The sequence below is a fragment of the Herpailurus yagouaroundi genome, unplaced genomic scaffold (assembly GCF_014898765.1).
Source record: "Herpailurus yagouaroundi ecotype Mexico unplaced genomic scaffold, PumYag 29, whole genome shotgun sequence".
NCBI classification, from domain to species: Eukaryota; Metazoa; Chordata; class Mammalia; order Carnivora; family Felidae; genus Herpailurus; species Herpailurus yagouaroundi.
This window is the reverse complement of record NW_024412377.1, coordinates 8,393,420-8,406,834: the sequence shown is the minus strand read 5'-3', so window position 1 is coordinate 8,406,834 and position 13,415 is coordinate 8,393,420. Positions and strand designations below refer to the sequence as shown.

The window sequence follows — 13,415 nt, the reverse complement described above, 5'->3', positions numbered from 1 at the left end:
AAATATATCCATGGTAAAATTAAGAAAATGCATTTGGATCTACAAATAAAAATAGAAATAAAAAGAAAGTTACATACTATTTAAAAAGCAAGTAAAATAGGGCGCCTGGGTGGCTCAGTCGATTCAGTGTCCAACTCTCGCTTTTTGGCTCAGGACATAGTCTCACAGCTCATGGGTTCGAGCCCTGCATCAGGTACCATGCTGATGGAGCAGAGCCTGCCTGGGATTCTCTCTCTCCCTCTCTGTCCCTCCCTTTCTCTATCCTTCTCAAAAATAAACTTAAAAAATAAATACACAGAAACAAATAGAATAGTGATGTTTTATAATGAAAATACAGGGGTAAGGGGGAGAAACTGTACTCGGTAAATCTTAACTTTAGGGGCGCCTGGGTGGCTCAGTCGGTTGAGCAACCGACTGTGGCTCAGGCCATGGTCTAGCGGTTTGTGAGTTCGAGCCCCGCGTCGGGCTCTGTGCTGACAGCTCGGAGCCTGGAGCCCGCTTCTGATTCTGTGTCTCCCTCTCCCTCTGCCCCTCCCCAACTCACACTCTGTCTCTCTCTGTCTCAGAAATAAATAAATATAAAAAAAATTTTTTTTAACAAAGATCAGATCAAAGAATGTAGTACTCATTTTGGGGAAACCTTAAAAAGAGCTAAATAAACCAAAGAAATTAGAAAGATGGGAATAATAAAAGTAATGCAGAGATAAAGTAATATAATATAAAATAGTAGAAGAGATAAATAAAGTGATAAAAGGAGTAAATATAGGAACTTAAAAAAATTTTTAATCAACTGATAATCCTGAGTTTTCCTAATTGAAACACTCTCTACACATGAGAGAAATGGAATGACTTTTTAGTGTTCACTTTTCGTTTCCTGTAATATGTGTTCAAAAATTATCTATAAAAGATGTATCTTTGTCCCAGGAAAGTTAAATACTCCAGTAGGGTTTTTTGGAATGTATTTGGTAACTGCTGGATTTTTGTCTTTTGGAAAGATTAGTTATGTCCTGTTACTATGTACTGGGTTATCTTTTGAAGACTCCTAGGATTTGAGTTGTTTGTTTTTCCTGCAAGCCCCTGCTTTGTTGTTTGAGATAGAAAAGTAACAAGGCAAAATAAACCAAAAACAAAAACAAAAAAACTCAAATAACCCAGGTGATAAAATCACCTTCCAAAACTTTTATGCCAAAGGATCAAAAACCACAATGAAGAGTATTGTTACTCTTTTTTTTTTTTTTAATGTTTCTTTATTTATGAGAGAGAAAGAGAGACAGCCGGGGAGGAACAGAGAGAGAGAGACACACACAGAATCTGAAGCAGGCTCCAGCTTCTGAGCTTCACGCTGTCAGCCCAGAGCTGGACACAGGGCTCGAACTCAACAACGTGAGATCATCTGAGCTGAAGTCGGACACTTATCCGACTGAACCACCCAGGTGCCCCTATTGTAATTCTTCAGATACATTTGTTCTTAATATTTTCCGAGTAACTTTGAGACAGAACTAATTAAGTAAAATTGGGGAAATTAATTTTAATTTTTTAATGATTTATTTATTTTTGAGAGAGAGAGAGAGAGAGCAGGGGAGGGGCAGAGAGAGACACACACACACAGAATCTGAAGCAGGCTCCAGGCTCTGAGCTGTCAGCACAGAGCCCGATGCGTGGCTCGAGCACATGCACCGTGAGATCATGACCTGAGCTGCAGTGGGACACTTATCCAACGGAGCCACCCAGGCATCCTAGGAGACTAATTTTAAAATATTGGGTAGGTAACTATCATTTCAGGGATCAATTACGGCTAATTTTAAGTGTTTAGAAGGCCATAAAATAAAAGTCTCTCTGTTTCTCTTTTATTTGTATCAGGGTCCAGCTGGGAAATAGATTCTACTCAAGAGTTTAACCGAAGAGAAGTTCATTAAGGGACTATTTGCAAAGGAGTGGGCAAGATCGAGGGAATAAAAGGTGTCTGTTGAGGTGCTCAGGTAGCAGCAACAGAGGGCAGCCCTTCCCACGGTGGACATGAAGGAAAAGTCTAGGGAACAGGACCAGCAGTCAAGAGGTGTGGCAGGAGCCGAAGGATAAACACCCTAACTTCTCTCCTCCTGCTTTCTGATGTCCCCATGCCTACTATTGGCCAAATCTGATCACAAACCAAAGAGCAAGGGGCCCTCGTGAGACTCTACATGGCAAAAGGGGCAGAGAATGAGTATGGGAGTGAAGAAGCAATCTGCACAACATCCCATTAAGTAGTAGAACAACATACCATGCTCACGTTCTTGTTTTAGAAACAACACATTGATATCCGGTGACTTTTTGACACATTTCATATAGTTAGTGCAAATCTAACAAATATGTGTCACAGAGTCATTAGGAGAATTGCTATTGTTTACTGGGGAAAAAAAAAAAAGTTCTAGAACCTCAGCAATAGAACTTTAGCTTCTCACATAACGTACAGCTTGATCCAGACTGCTGTGGACTAAATACCTTATTTAATCCATGTATCTTTGGAGATATAAACTCAGAGAGAAGTGTGATTAGATCTTATCCAAAAATTAATAAAACTATTTGCCAGTCAAAATCAGAAATAGAATGGACAACTTTGGAGAAAATGACTTACATGTTTATAGACAATGTTAATTTGTTTAAATATTGTATTTTGAAACAGTAATTATTTTTATCTGGAGCATATTGACAAATTTAAATTCCACCACATTCTAGAAAACCCCAGCATTCGGGAGGATGAAAAACTTAGGAGCTTATTATATTCTGAATGTTATGGCAAAGAAAGGACGGTTATTCTGAGATTTCAAATCAGAACATATTCCAAAAAATCAAGAATCAATCATGTAACCTACCATTCTGAGCAGATAGAATACAAATTGAATAATCATATATACTTGGACAGAGGTGGATATGTTATTTAGTGTTGATTTACAGTCTGTCATTTTTATTTAATTACTGTGATTATTCTTAATCGTTATGCAGCAAGAGAATTGTTGAGGGATCAAGTTAGTAAGATACTGTAAAATATAACTCCGTCGAGTCTTATGCAGTAATAACAATAAAGGTGAGGGACATCCTTATAAAGTGAATCTTTTCATAATTCCCAGTAAGCATGGCACCAAAGGATGCAGAACACTTTTAGGAGTAAAGGTTTTTATAGTAACTAAAACAATCAAAAAATAAATGTATAGACCACGGCTCACAATATTGATATCACACTCAGGGAAAGAGAACTGGTTCGTTTCATTTTCTTTTATGGTGGAAACCAGTCCTTAGGCAGACCCAATGAAGAGCCTCTGAGAAGGGGTACAAGGCAGCCCATCCCACCCTTGGAGTCAGAAAACCTGGATTTAAAAGTCCTCCTGCTCCCACTGCTCCACCAGTGGTTGAGAACTATCACCCAGAATCTGGAGATCCCAAGTCTTTTCCTGGAAATGCATTTATTCAAGTTAGTTGAGTTGCTCCTTGGGTTGTTCATTTCCTGTAAAATCACTTCATCTTATGCCTTTGGTTTTTGAAATGCAAATGACAGTCTTCTTTCCAGAAGTTTGTCATGGTTCCAAGTCTAAAATTATCTTTAAATACTACATGCATCTACTTGTTTCCTTTCAAAATTCACTCACATCCATTTCCCGTACTGCCTTTGGTGTCATGGGGCCAGTAGGAAGTTAACAGTGGCAGAAATGGTAAGTACGAGCAAAAGTCAAGGGAAAACACCCAGGTGACACACAGGACATAGTAATATCCACCTAGAAGCTGTAGTTAATTTCCCTTCCAGATGCTCCCTCTGTCAGGTTTGCAACAATTTCTTTTTCTCTGATTTCCTTCTATCACATGGATATTCAAGGGTCATGTTCTACCTTTTCCAAAGAGGCAAACATGGGGATCGAAGGGATAAACAAAGGCATGAAGTACCAAGGCTTCCTTCTCCATTTCCAAAGCAAGGGAGGACATGATGCAAATTTCTCATTAAAAACATCATTCTCACCCGTGTGAGTAGGGTGTCCTGAGATCAAGCACAGAGTTTAAAGCCCGATGGGAAATTTTAATAAAAATAAGATTGGGTTTTGGAATTGTCAAAGTGTCCAAAACACGGGTGTCCAAAACATAAATATGAGTGTCGAACAAAAGCTGGTGAAAGGAAGGAAAGTATCAGAACTGGCATGAGTATAAGAAAAGTTACAGAGGCGAACGCCCCGGTGAGAAAGAACAAGCCAACTCTTTCTCAGGAGACAGTGAAAGGAGGGGCGTTCTGGTAATACCTTGTGGAGACATCTTGTGGGATTCCCCCAGAACTTAAAACACTCAAACTGCCCCTGGTCAAACAATAAGCCACTGCAACAGCAACGGATACAATCAAAGCATAATACGCTGGGTTTTTACTGCATCAGTATGGACACAGGTGGTGTTACAGTCCTCAGTGATTTTTTAGAAGCATGAAAGTGTTATGAGAACTGCTCCAGTTTTGAAAGAATGATCAAAGGGCCAGGAAGACCTCCGTTGGGAGAAGATGTTGGATTGGGGACCTGAACGGAATGCACAGCCAAGCCCTGCAGATTTCTAAGGGAAAAGTCTGTGATTTGTGGCAAATCACACACTGGTTCTTTAAGTTAGTATACTCCATAAATAAATTAGTTTTCAGCATTTAGCTTTTAAATTTTGTTTCCTGCTAAACTGGTTTCTATTAATTTTCTATTTCTTTTCATAATTCTTGATAATAAGAAATATGGATCTATTATCTTTAGGCAATTAATTTATGAAGAAATATATATAATGCTTTTCCTCTGTGTGCTACATTAAGTTTTTTAAATGGTAAATAATCTGAAGATAAAACTTTACAAGGAAATAGTTGGGAATTGTAATGAGCTATAAAAAAAATACTGTTCTATGATTATAACATCATGTAAAATCCCATGCATAATAAAATTCTTGAGCGATACATTTTAAACTAAAGTTATACATTTGAAGTTTATTTTGTGGTAAATGTCATTTTGTTAATTCCCCTCTATTGGTTACAGCTGTAAAGAAACTGAGTCGTTGCATAAGTGTGAGTACATCACCGACCTTCTATTTATCCATATACAATAGGAAAACTTGAAAAAGCCCACTGATTAGGACAATAGCATTGGTTGAATCTAAATCAGTTTAAAAACTAAATGAGTACTTCTCTAATCCTGGGACCACTAGAGTTGTAATTTTCACCAAAAGCATTGCACACTGAAAGCAGCTGCCCAGACAAACTTGACATTCTGCAGACAGACTTAAAAATCAAGTGTAGAAACACACCTGTCCTCGGAATAATTCCACATCACTCGGAGCTTCCTTGCATAACAACCTTCTCGAGCTTTTTTCTTTGGTTAATTCTAGGAATAGTGGATGGGCTTAACTACCATTTTCAGGGAAATTCCTCAGTGAAATGCCTACAGTTGAGCTTTGAGAGTTACTCGTGAAGATTAGAAGAAAATAACTAGTTTAACACCACGAGCCACCTGTATTCCAAGGAAGCTTAAGCTGACAAGTTTTCCAGAATTCACAAAGAGGAAATGGCCACTCTAAATGAAACTGATTAGTAGTTCGATTTAAATAAAAATCAATATTGGTACTCTATAAAGTTAACTTGCAGTTAGATATGACCAAAATGCTATGAGCTTGTTAAAATCAATTTGATAATCTTACAAATAATTGACAACATCTCATTGATTTTGTGATTCATAACAGCCCATTTGTATATGTCTATATAATTTCCACCAACTATTTCCTCTATTCTTGGTCAACATTTTTTTTTATAAAGCAAGATGTTCTCTTTCTCTTCAGTTGATGTGGCTCTGAGAGTTTATGCTCATTTATTTTTTTTTTTAATTTTTTTTTCAACGTTTATTTATTTTGGGGACAGAGAGAGACAGAGCATGAACGGGCGAGGGGCAGAGAGAGAGGGAGACACAGAATCGGAAACAGGCTCCAGGCTCCAAGCCATCAGCCCAGAGCCTGACGCGGGGCTCGAACTCACGGACGGCGAGATCGTGACCTGGCTGAAGTCGGACGCTTAACCGACTGCGCCACCCAGGCGCCCCGAGTTTATGCTCATTTAAAGCACAATAACACTTAACCTTCAAATCCGTCTCAACCTCCCAGAAAGACTGGAGAATGAGAGGGTAGAAATGGATGCAAATTCTGTCAGTTATAGATGTATGTGAATCTTGGTGGCGTTATCCTTCATGGTCTATGTAAAGATAAGTTTTTATATCATTTTGACAGACTCAATTTAGCCTAAGAGTAAATGTTTCTAAACTTTCTGACAAACGTAAATCTAAACAAAGCTGCCAAAGTCAGGTGTCCAGTCCTGAAAGGGTCTGTCTCAGTTTGCGTGTTTATTATTCCTTTGATAATCCGGAATTAACAGCCTCAACAGAACATTCATGGAGTGCCTGTCTGAGGCATTGCCTAATTCTAATGGTTTATTTTAGTGCATTCTTGTTAGTAACGCTTTGTTTTTAATGGTAAAAATGACCCTTTAGAGTTAAATTGATAATCACCCCTTAGAAACCTTGTCTTTTTTTTCCCCCTAAGTGTATTTATTTATTTTAAGAGAGAGAGAGAGCGAGAGCAAGCAGAGAAGGGGCAGAGAGAGAGGGAGAGAGAGAATCCCAAGTAGACAACATGCTGTCAGCACAGGGCCCACCATGGGGCTCGATCTCAGGAACGATGAGATCACGACCTGAGCTGAAATCAAGAGTCAGATGCCTAACCGACTGGGCCACCCAGGCGCTCCTAGAAACTGTCATTCCTGTGGCTTCAACTTCCACCATTGATGACTTTGGTAGCTCCGTCTCTGTCCTCAAGTCTCACCCACGTGCAGTCAAACTTTGATCTTGGAAATTGCCAGGTTATATTTGAGCCAGTACTAAAATCAAGCTCAGAGTCCCTTTCTAACTACATAAATCCTCACCATCTCCTTCTGCTCTGTAATTTAAAAATTAAGCCCATCCTTCCGTAAAACACACCCACTAATTTCTCTGCTTGGGAATGCCACATCGTTGGGAGTTTGGCTTTCCCACCCTCACCTGTGAGTGTGTGTTGTATTCTGGGACAGGTGCTCAAGTAAAGCAGACCAGAATTAGCAACTCCCAATAAATCACCTTAGAACTTACAGATTCAGAAGGTACGTGCGTGATTACGCCAGTGCATTACTGTCTGCTCGCTTTTCTGGAAAGACTTACTCTGCACTGTGCGAACCTCCCGGGGTCCCACTGCAGTGCTCGCAGTCAGCTACACGGTGGAGTCGTTTTGTCTCGGCTTCACTCCTGCCCTCTTCGTCACTAACTCCCCGTGAGCTTTTCTTTTAAAACGTCTCCCAGCTGTGCACCTCTCTCCCTTCCTCAATTACAGTGGGTTTTCTTTCTCTGCACTGCAGGAAATTCCCAGTCCTAGTCTCTCCAGTATCTAAGCGGTGTCCTCCTGCCTTCATTGTAAATGTTCAGAATTCTGGGGCGCCTGAGTGGCTCAGTCCATGAAGTGTGCACCTCTTGGTTTCGGCTCATTTCATGATCTTGCTGTTCATGGGACTGAGCCCTGCTCTAGACTCTGTGCTGACACTGTGGGGCTTGCTTGGGATCCTCTCTCTCCCTCTCTCTGCCCCTCCCCTGCTCATGCTGTCTCTCTCTCTCTCTCTCTCTCTCTCTCTCTCTCTCTCTCAAAATAAATAACTAAACTTAAAAAAAAAAAGTTCAGAATTCTGCTTCCATCCTATTACCCTCTGTCTAGAGAACCCATTGCTGTGTGATACTGTACAAATCTCCCTGTCAAATGCTTAAAATTTCTCAAGAGTCTGGGCTGCTCAGAGGGTTAAAGCAACCCGGTGGGCGTAGGATGAATTCTCTCTGAGCCATCAGGCATCAAGGCAGGCTGCAAGGAGGAGGTAACATTTAAACATCACTTTAAGGATGAGTTTTGGTATTGACAGAGAAATGAATTTTAAGCTAAGGGGACAGAGGGAAGCTTTGCTTTCTCATCCCTTGGCTCTGACGACTAGGTGTTGTTTGGGTTTGTTTTCAATTTTAAGCAGGCCACTTTATTTATTTATTTATTTATTTTAGGCCACTTTAATGATCTATGCCTTGAATGTCTCATTTGTAAAATGAAAGCTCACGAGGTGTTGAAGGGAAGCATTAAGTGATGCCTGGGATAGTACTGGAATAAGGTTTTCGGGACAAACAAATCCCAATCAAGGTTTTGTTATTATCAGACCACGTGGCTATGTGATTAGATCTAATGACTCACTGAAAACGGACATCTGTAAAGGAGTTTATGCTTTTGCAAACATTTTCCCATCCATTGTCTCCATAGGTGCTCAAATTGGCCAAGATTAACATTTGTAGAGACACAGTAATGGAGTGTGGTTAAGAACACACACTCTGAAGCCAGATGCCTCACCCGCAGGCAGGCCTGGGTGGCCTCAGTGCCCCTCTCAGTCCTGTTGACACAAGCAGAATGGCTGGAGGTGCCTTCCCACTGGCTCCTTGTGAAGATTCAGTGAGCTAACCGATGTCAGCTGTTCTGGACCGTCCCCAGAACCTAGAAAGTACTCAGTGAGGGTTAGCTTCTATTACTGACACATCAGTATCCTCATCATCTCTGCTTTTATAAACATGGAGGTCTACTGAGTTCTAGTTCTAGATTCTTTTCAACCCACCCCATTGGCATGACTGTGACCTACATAATGACTTAGGAAAAACGCACTGCAGGTCTCTGGCCTTTTCTGTGTTATTGCAAAGTATGTAGCTGAATTCAGGGTTACTGTTTTCTGAGATCGATATTTAGCTACAGAAGGCAAGAATGAACAATTCCAGGAGTCTCTTTAAACCTGTGCAGAATAAGTGCATATAATCATGAAAACTCTAGAATTTCTAGCTCAGTTAGGAAAAAGCAGACTATATATTACAGTATAGGTGTTAATACAACCTGTGAGTCTGAATTTTTATGTACAAAATTAGCCTTTCAAGCTTTCTACCTGCCTAGGCTGATCTCTGCCCCAATGACGGTGGATAGCAAGCTTCCCCAGCCAATACCGGAGTCTCGAAGGAGAGGTTCTTTGGGGGTGTACCACAGTCCGAGGCATAGAGCTTTCTCCTGCAAACAAATTGGCTTCTCTTTAGGGAAGAATTTTTCAACCTTAAAATATCAGTTTGTGTATAGGACTTAATACTGCTTGGATACTAAACAGCACCTACCCCTAGACTTGGGGATAGAAGATGAGGATCTGAGTCCCATCTTCGTTTTACCAAGTGCATGACACTGGCTGACCAACCCTTCAGCCTCTCCACACCTCTGTTTGCGTTTCTGAGAATAATCAAAAAGATTCAAGGACGGTTGTTTTCACAGATTGCTATGTGGTCTCTAGTCAATTCATGTATGTGAAGGCACACAGAGATATTATTGAGATACTGGTATTATACTCAAGATGCATTGCTTCAGGTACCTTTCTAGGTTCAATGGAAGGTTTTATGTCCCTCTATTCTGCAGTTCCCTTGGAATTTGTCCCCTGTGTCCAGTTGGATTATTGTGTCTTGATCAGATCAAGGATGCATATAATCTTGAATTTTAACTATTTACCAGGTAATCATTTCACCTCCTCTTCCCAGTCCCCCAGAACTGAGTCATATTGAGCAGACCCCTGGGCTCAGCTTCGAGGACTATCCCACCCTGGGGACGGTCCAGAATGGTCAAAGAAGTCACAGTCAATGCCCTGGAAATATGCTTCCCATACCAGAGGGTAGCTGTTGCTTTCTGTGACCTACTAAGACGTGGAGATCCGCAGTTGCTCATAGTTTTGGTTTCTTCTGGAAGAGTTAATTGCCCTAAAGGCAACATTCCATTTCCCTAGGTGGAATTTTAAAGCCCAGTCTCTCCCCACCCCCCCCCCCTAAGAAATCCTCTCACATCGTCCTTATCCGCCAGCAGAATGCTTCATATCCTCAGGACTGTGGTCTAATACTACCTCTAGCCGGAGCCTCTAGGCAAGACTTGATGAAGGAAAAAGTTCTGTAGAAAAAAAAAAATCATAATTTAAAATCCAGAACTGTGAATGCTTTCGAAATCCCTGGAAATTTTGTATTTTCTACCTCAATGCACAGTAATGTTAATAAAGCAAATCAATAGTTAGTTATATGTAAATTTTACTTCCATTATAAAGTAATTAAGGATTATCCTATAATTTTAACCTTTTTCATCTTCTCATATAACTTTGCTGTTTAAAATTGGAATGAATAAATGCTGTTCATTTGAAACCTAGTGAGCAATGGAAAATCATTCTAAAAGGCACACAGTGTTTCGGCTATTGTGCTGACTGTTTCGTCCTTGCCAGGTGATATGTCAGTGCTGTAATATTATGATACATTGCTCATTGTTGCAATTACCTTTGTCAGAGTGCATCTAGGTTTCATGCTTGAGATGTGTGAACAAAGTCATGAGATGGAGAATCTCGGTTTGTTTTCGTTGAGTATTGATCAAATACAACACTGATTCTATAAAACATGAGCAGATCTGATTATTACGTGATATGTATTTCAGGAGCACATAAATCACATTTTTAATTGAAATTTCTTTGCAAAGGGACCTTAAATTGCTACCTTTAATATCCTGCCTGGAAGGCATTTGTAGGTTTCTGGTGATGATTTTACGAATCTCTTCAGAATTTACAGAATTGTTTCACTTGCTAACTTCATAGGCAAGAAAGTTCATCAGAGCAAAGTCATTCAGTCTTCCTCAAAGGCAAATAACCGGGACTCACAGTTCTCTTGCTTTATAGATTGTTTCACTGTGTACATGAAATTAAAGATTTTATTTTGTTTTGTTTCACTTTTACTGAGGTTTCCAAAGGTCTGGGCACTGTGGTGTTTCAACTTTCACTGCCCTGGAGATGCACTGTCATGGGGGAGGGGGTATGGCCAGGACAAGCCATGACCTCGGGGCAGAGAGAAGTAACCAAGGGAGGTCTCTGTGGGAAGCCCCCCAGTGGCAAGTAGAATGGTGACCACTGATCCTAAAGGGCCTTCCCTCTCTCACGGTGGCTCACTCTCCTCCGCTGAGCTGTGATCTTCAGTAGGGTAGCGACCAAGGGGAGCACCTTTGGCTACGGTTTGTAACTGTCCCCCTCCCCACCATGCCTCCCTCTTCTTCCTTCTCCTTGCATTTAGTCCCATCTGCCTCTGCCCCCATCACCCTGGCTCTTCTTCCTTCTGAGGGTTCTTTCGTATCTCAGTCTGCCCCTCACCTGGGCCTCTTGACTCTGTCGGTGCCTTGAGGTTGCCACAGCAGCAGTGGGGACAGTATGTTCCTGGCATCCACAATGAAACTCTGACTGCACTCCCCATAGACACATCGTATTTCTGGTGATTAGGCCTATAATACCATCAGTATGGATTAAACGATTTTTTTGCAGGCTATGGCAATCTTCACCATCTGGTATATACTGTTTGCTTGGGACTCTATTTTCTAAATTACAAGAAAAAGGATTACGATTGTACTTCTGTTATGCCCTTCATGATGAAATTGGGACTGGATGGGAGCATTTTTATATCCTTGCTTGACTTTTTTCCAGATTTCAAAATACCCAGTGTTACCTGTGTCCGTGAATTGGCTTATTATTCAATATCCAATGATGAGAAGGTATATTTGCATTGTTTAGAGTTCTCACCAAAGAATTAGAGGGAAGGAAGGCGGAAGAAGTTCTTAAATGGCAAACATTATAGGAACTGATGCTTTTTGAGAAATATACATCACTTTTATACTATCGCGTGTCAAATCTGTGGTTTCATTCGAAACATGAAGCCATGTTATATTCTTGAAAAGAAAGAAGTGGGGAACTTGAAATCTGGCCACATTTATCAGGAACGATACTATTGTCTAAAATAGCCAAAGAGGGCGATTAAGGGTGGATGATGATTACAGCGTGGTCTGTGTGTATATAATTATGCTCTATCAAAAGAGGGAGAGACTTTGCGCTGTGGTTCAGATAGCATGAGAAAGCTTGTATTGCCAAGTCCTTCCCACCCAACTCCCCCTCCTCACCCCAAACCCCTCTCAGACACGCACAAGTGTGCTTAGGCTCTTTTAACCCCCAAGACGAGTCGGTAAAACATTCGATTAAAGACATTTGCTTAAAAAGAAAGTGGGCAAACTCCCACAAGGAGCCCATTGAAATAGAAAGGAATACAATAAAACGCACTTTCTCATACAAAGTATAATTAAATAGGACGGCCAGGAACTGAGTCTCATATCTCCATCACTTGTAATATCAGCCACATTAGCAACACCAATTTGAGCGCTGTATCTTCTCATTGTTCTGCACACGGCTGTGATGGCAAAGATAACCAGCCAGTGGCTGCTTATTCTGTGAGATCAGGGTGGATTCTGCATTGTTTGAAGACCTATTAATATTTTAAACACTGTCTACCCTTCAGGCATTGAGGTATTACATCACTATTTATACAGCGCAATTTGCCACTGCTTGGAAGGTTTCGAGCACTTCAGCATCCTGATAATTAAGTAGGAGATAGAATTATATTAACACAATTAACATGAGCCGAAAGGTAGACTTTTAAATTATTTCAAATGTTTCTGATATTGTGTAATCCAAAAATAACTCCTTGATTAACTAATTTGTCTCATAAGAAATGTCTCTATGTAGGTCAGGATGAGATCACTTGAAAAAAAACTACTCTTTTGAGAACTTTTAAACCGCCAAAAAAGAAAAATCTCATTTAAGAGCTGGAGTCAAATTATATGGTCATTTTAGTTCTCAGAATTCAAAGCATAGATGGCTGGAATCATGCGCGTGTGATAATTCTAGGCTACTCTCAATAAATAATACATGTCATTTCTGCTTCACTGAGGCTGTCACTTACTGCTCTAAATGACTTTCAATGCAGGGCCCAGCCTGCTCTCCCAGAGTGCACTTCAGCTCAATTCCAAACCTGAAGGGTCCTTCCAGTATCCGGCCAGCTACCATAGCAACCAGACCCTGGCCCTGGGTGACACGGCCCCTTCGCAGCTCCCTGCCCGAGGCGCGCAAGCCCGAGGTGCGGCCCACGGCTTCAGCCAGGTACGTGTGGGAACGGGGGTTCCACCGGGAGCAGGTGGGGAGCAGGGCTGCCAGCTGGCCACCGCGTTCCCTCCTCCCCTCTTCAGGCTTGCCCGGTAACTTGGGAAAGTTAGGAAAGATGCCTTGAGGGCTGTGAGTGAAGGAAATGAATGATCAAATACCATTATCAAGTAACACCGAATTGTAGATATTTTCTTGAGGAATGTCTGTGGATCACTCCTGCTGTCTACTTTGTACAGGCTCATCTATGTGAATGTGTGTCTCGTTACTATTTCTGTGTCTATATGGGATATAAATATGACAGACACTCCGAGTT

At 41.0% G+C, this 13,415-nt stretch overlaps 1 protein-coding gene across 1 annotated transcript in view; it reads left to right on the top strand.

The window, feature by feature from the left end:
• The window catches only part of LOC121041573 (catenin delta-2-like), a 533,025-nt gene extending 519,827 nt beyond the window's left edge, over window positions 1-13,198 (top strand). The window contains exon 6 of the mRNA XM_040492415.1: window positions 12,927-13,198. Coding sequence (XP_040348349.1) covers window positions 12,927-13,198 — 272 coding nt within the window. The remainder of the gene's footprint in view (window positions 1-12,926) is intronic.
• Window positions 13,199-13,415: the final 217 nt, after the last annotated feature.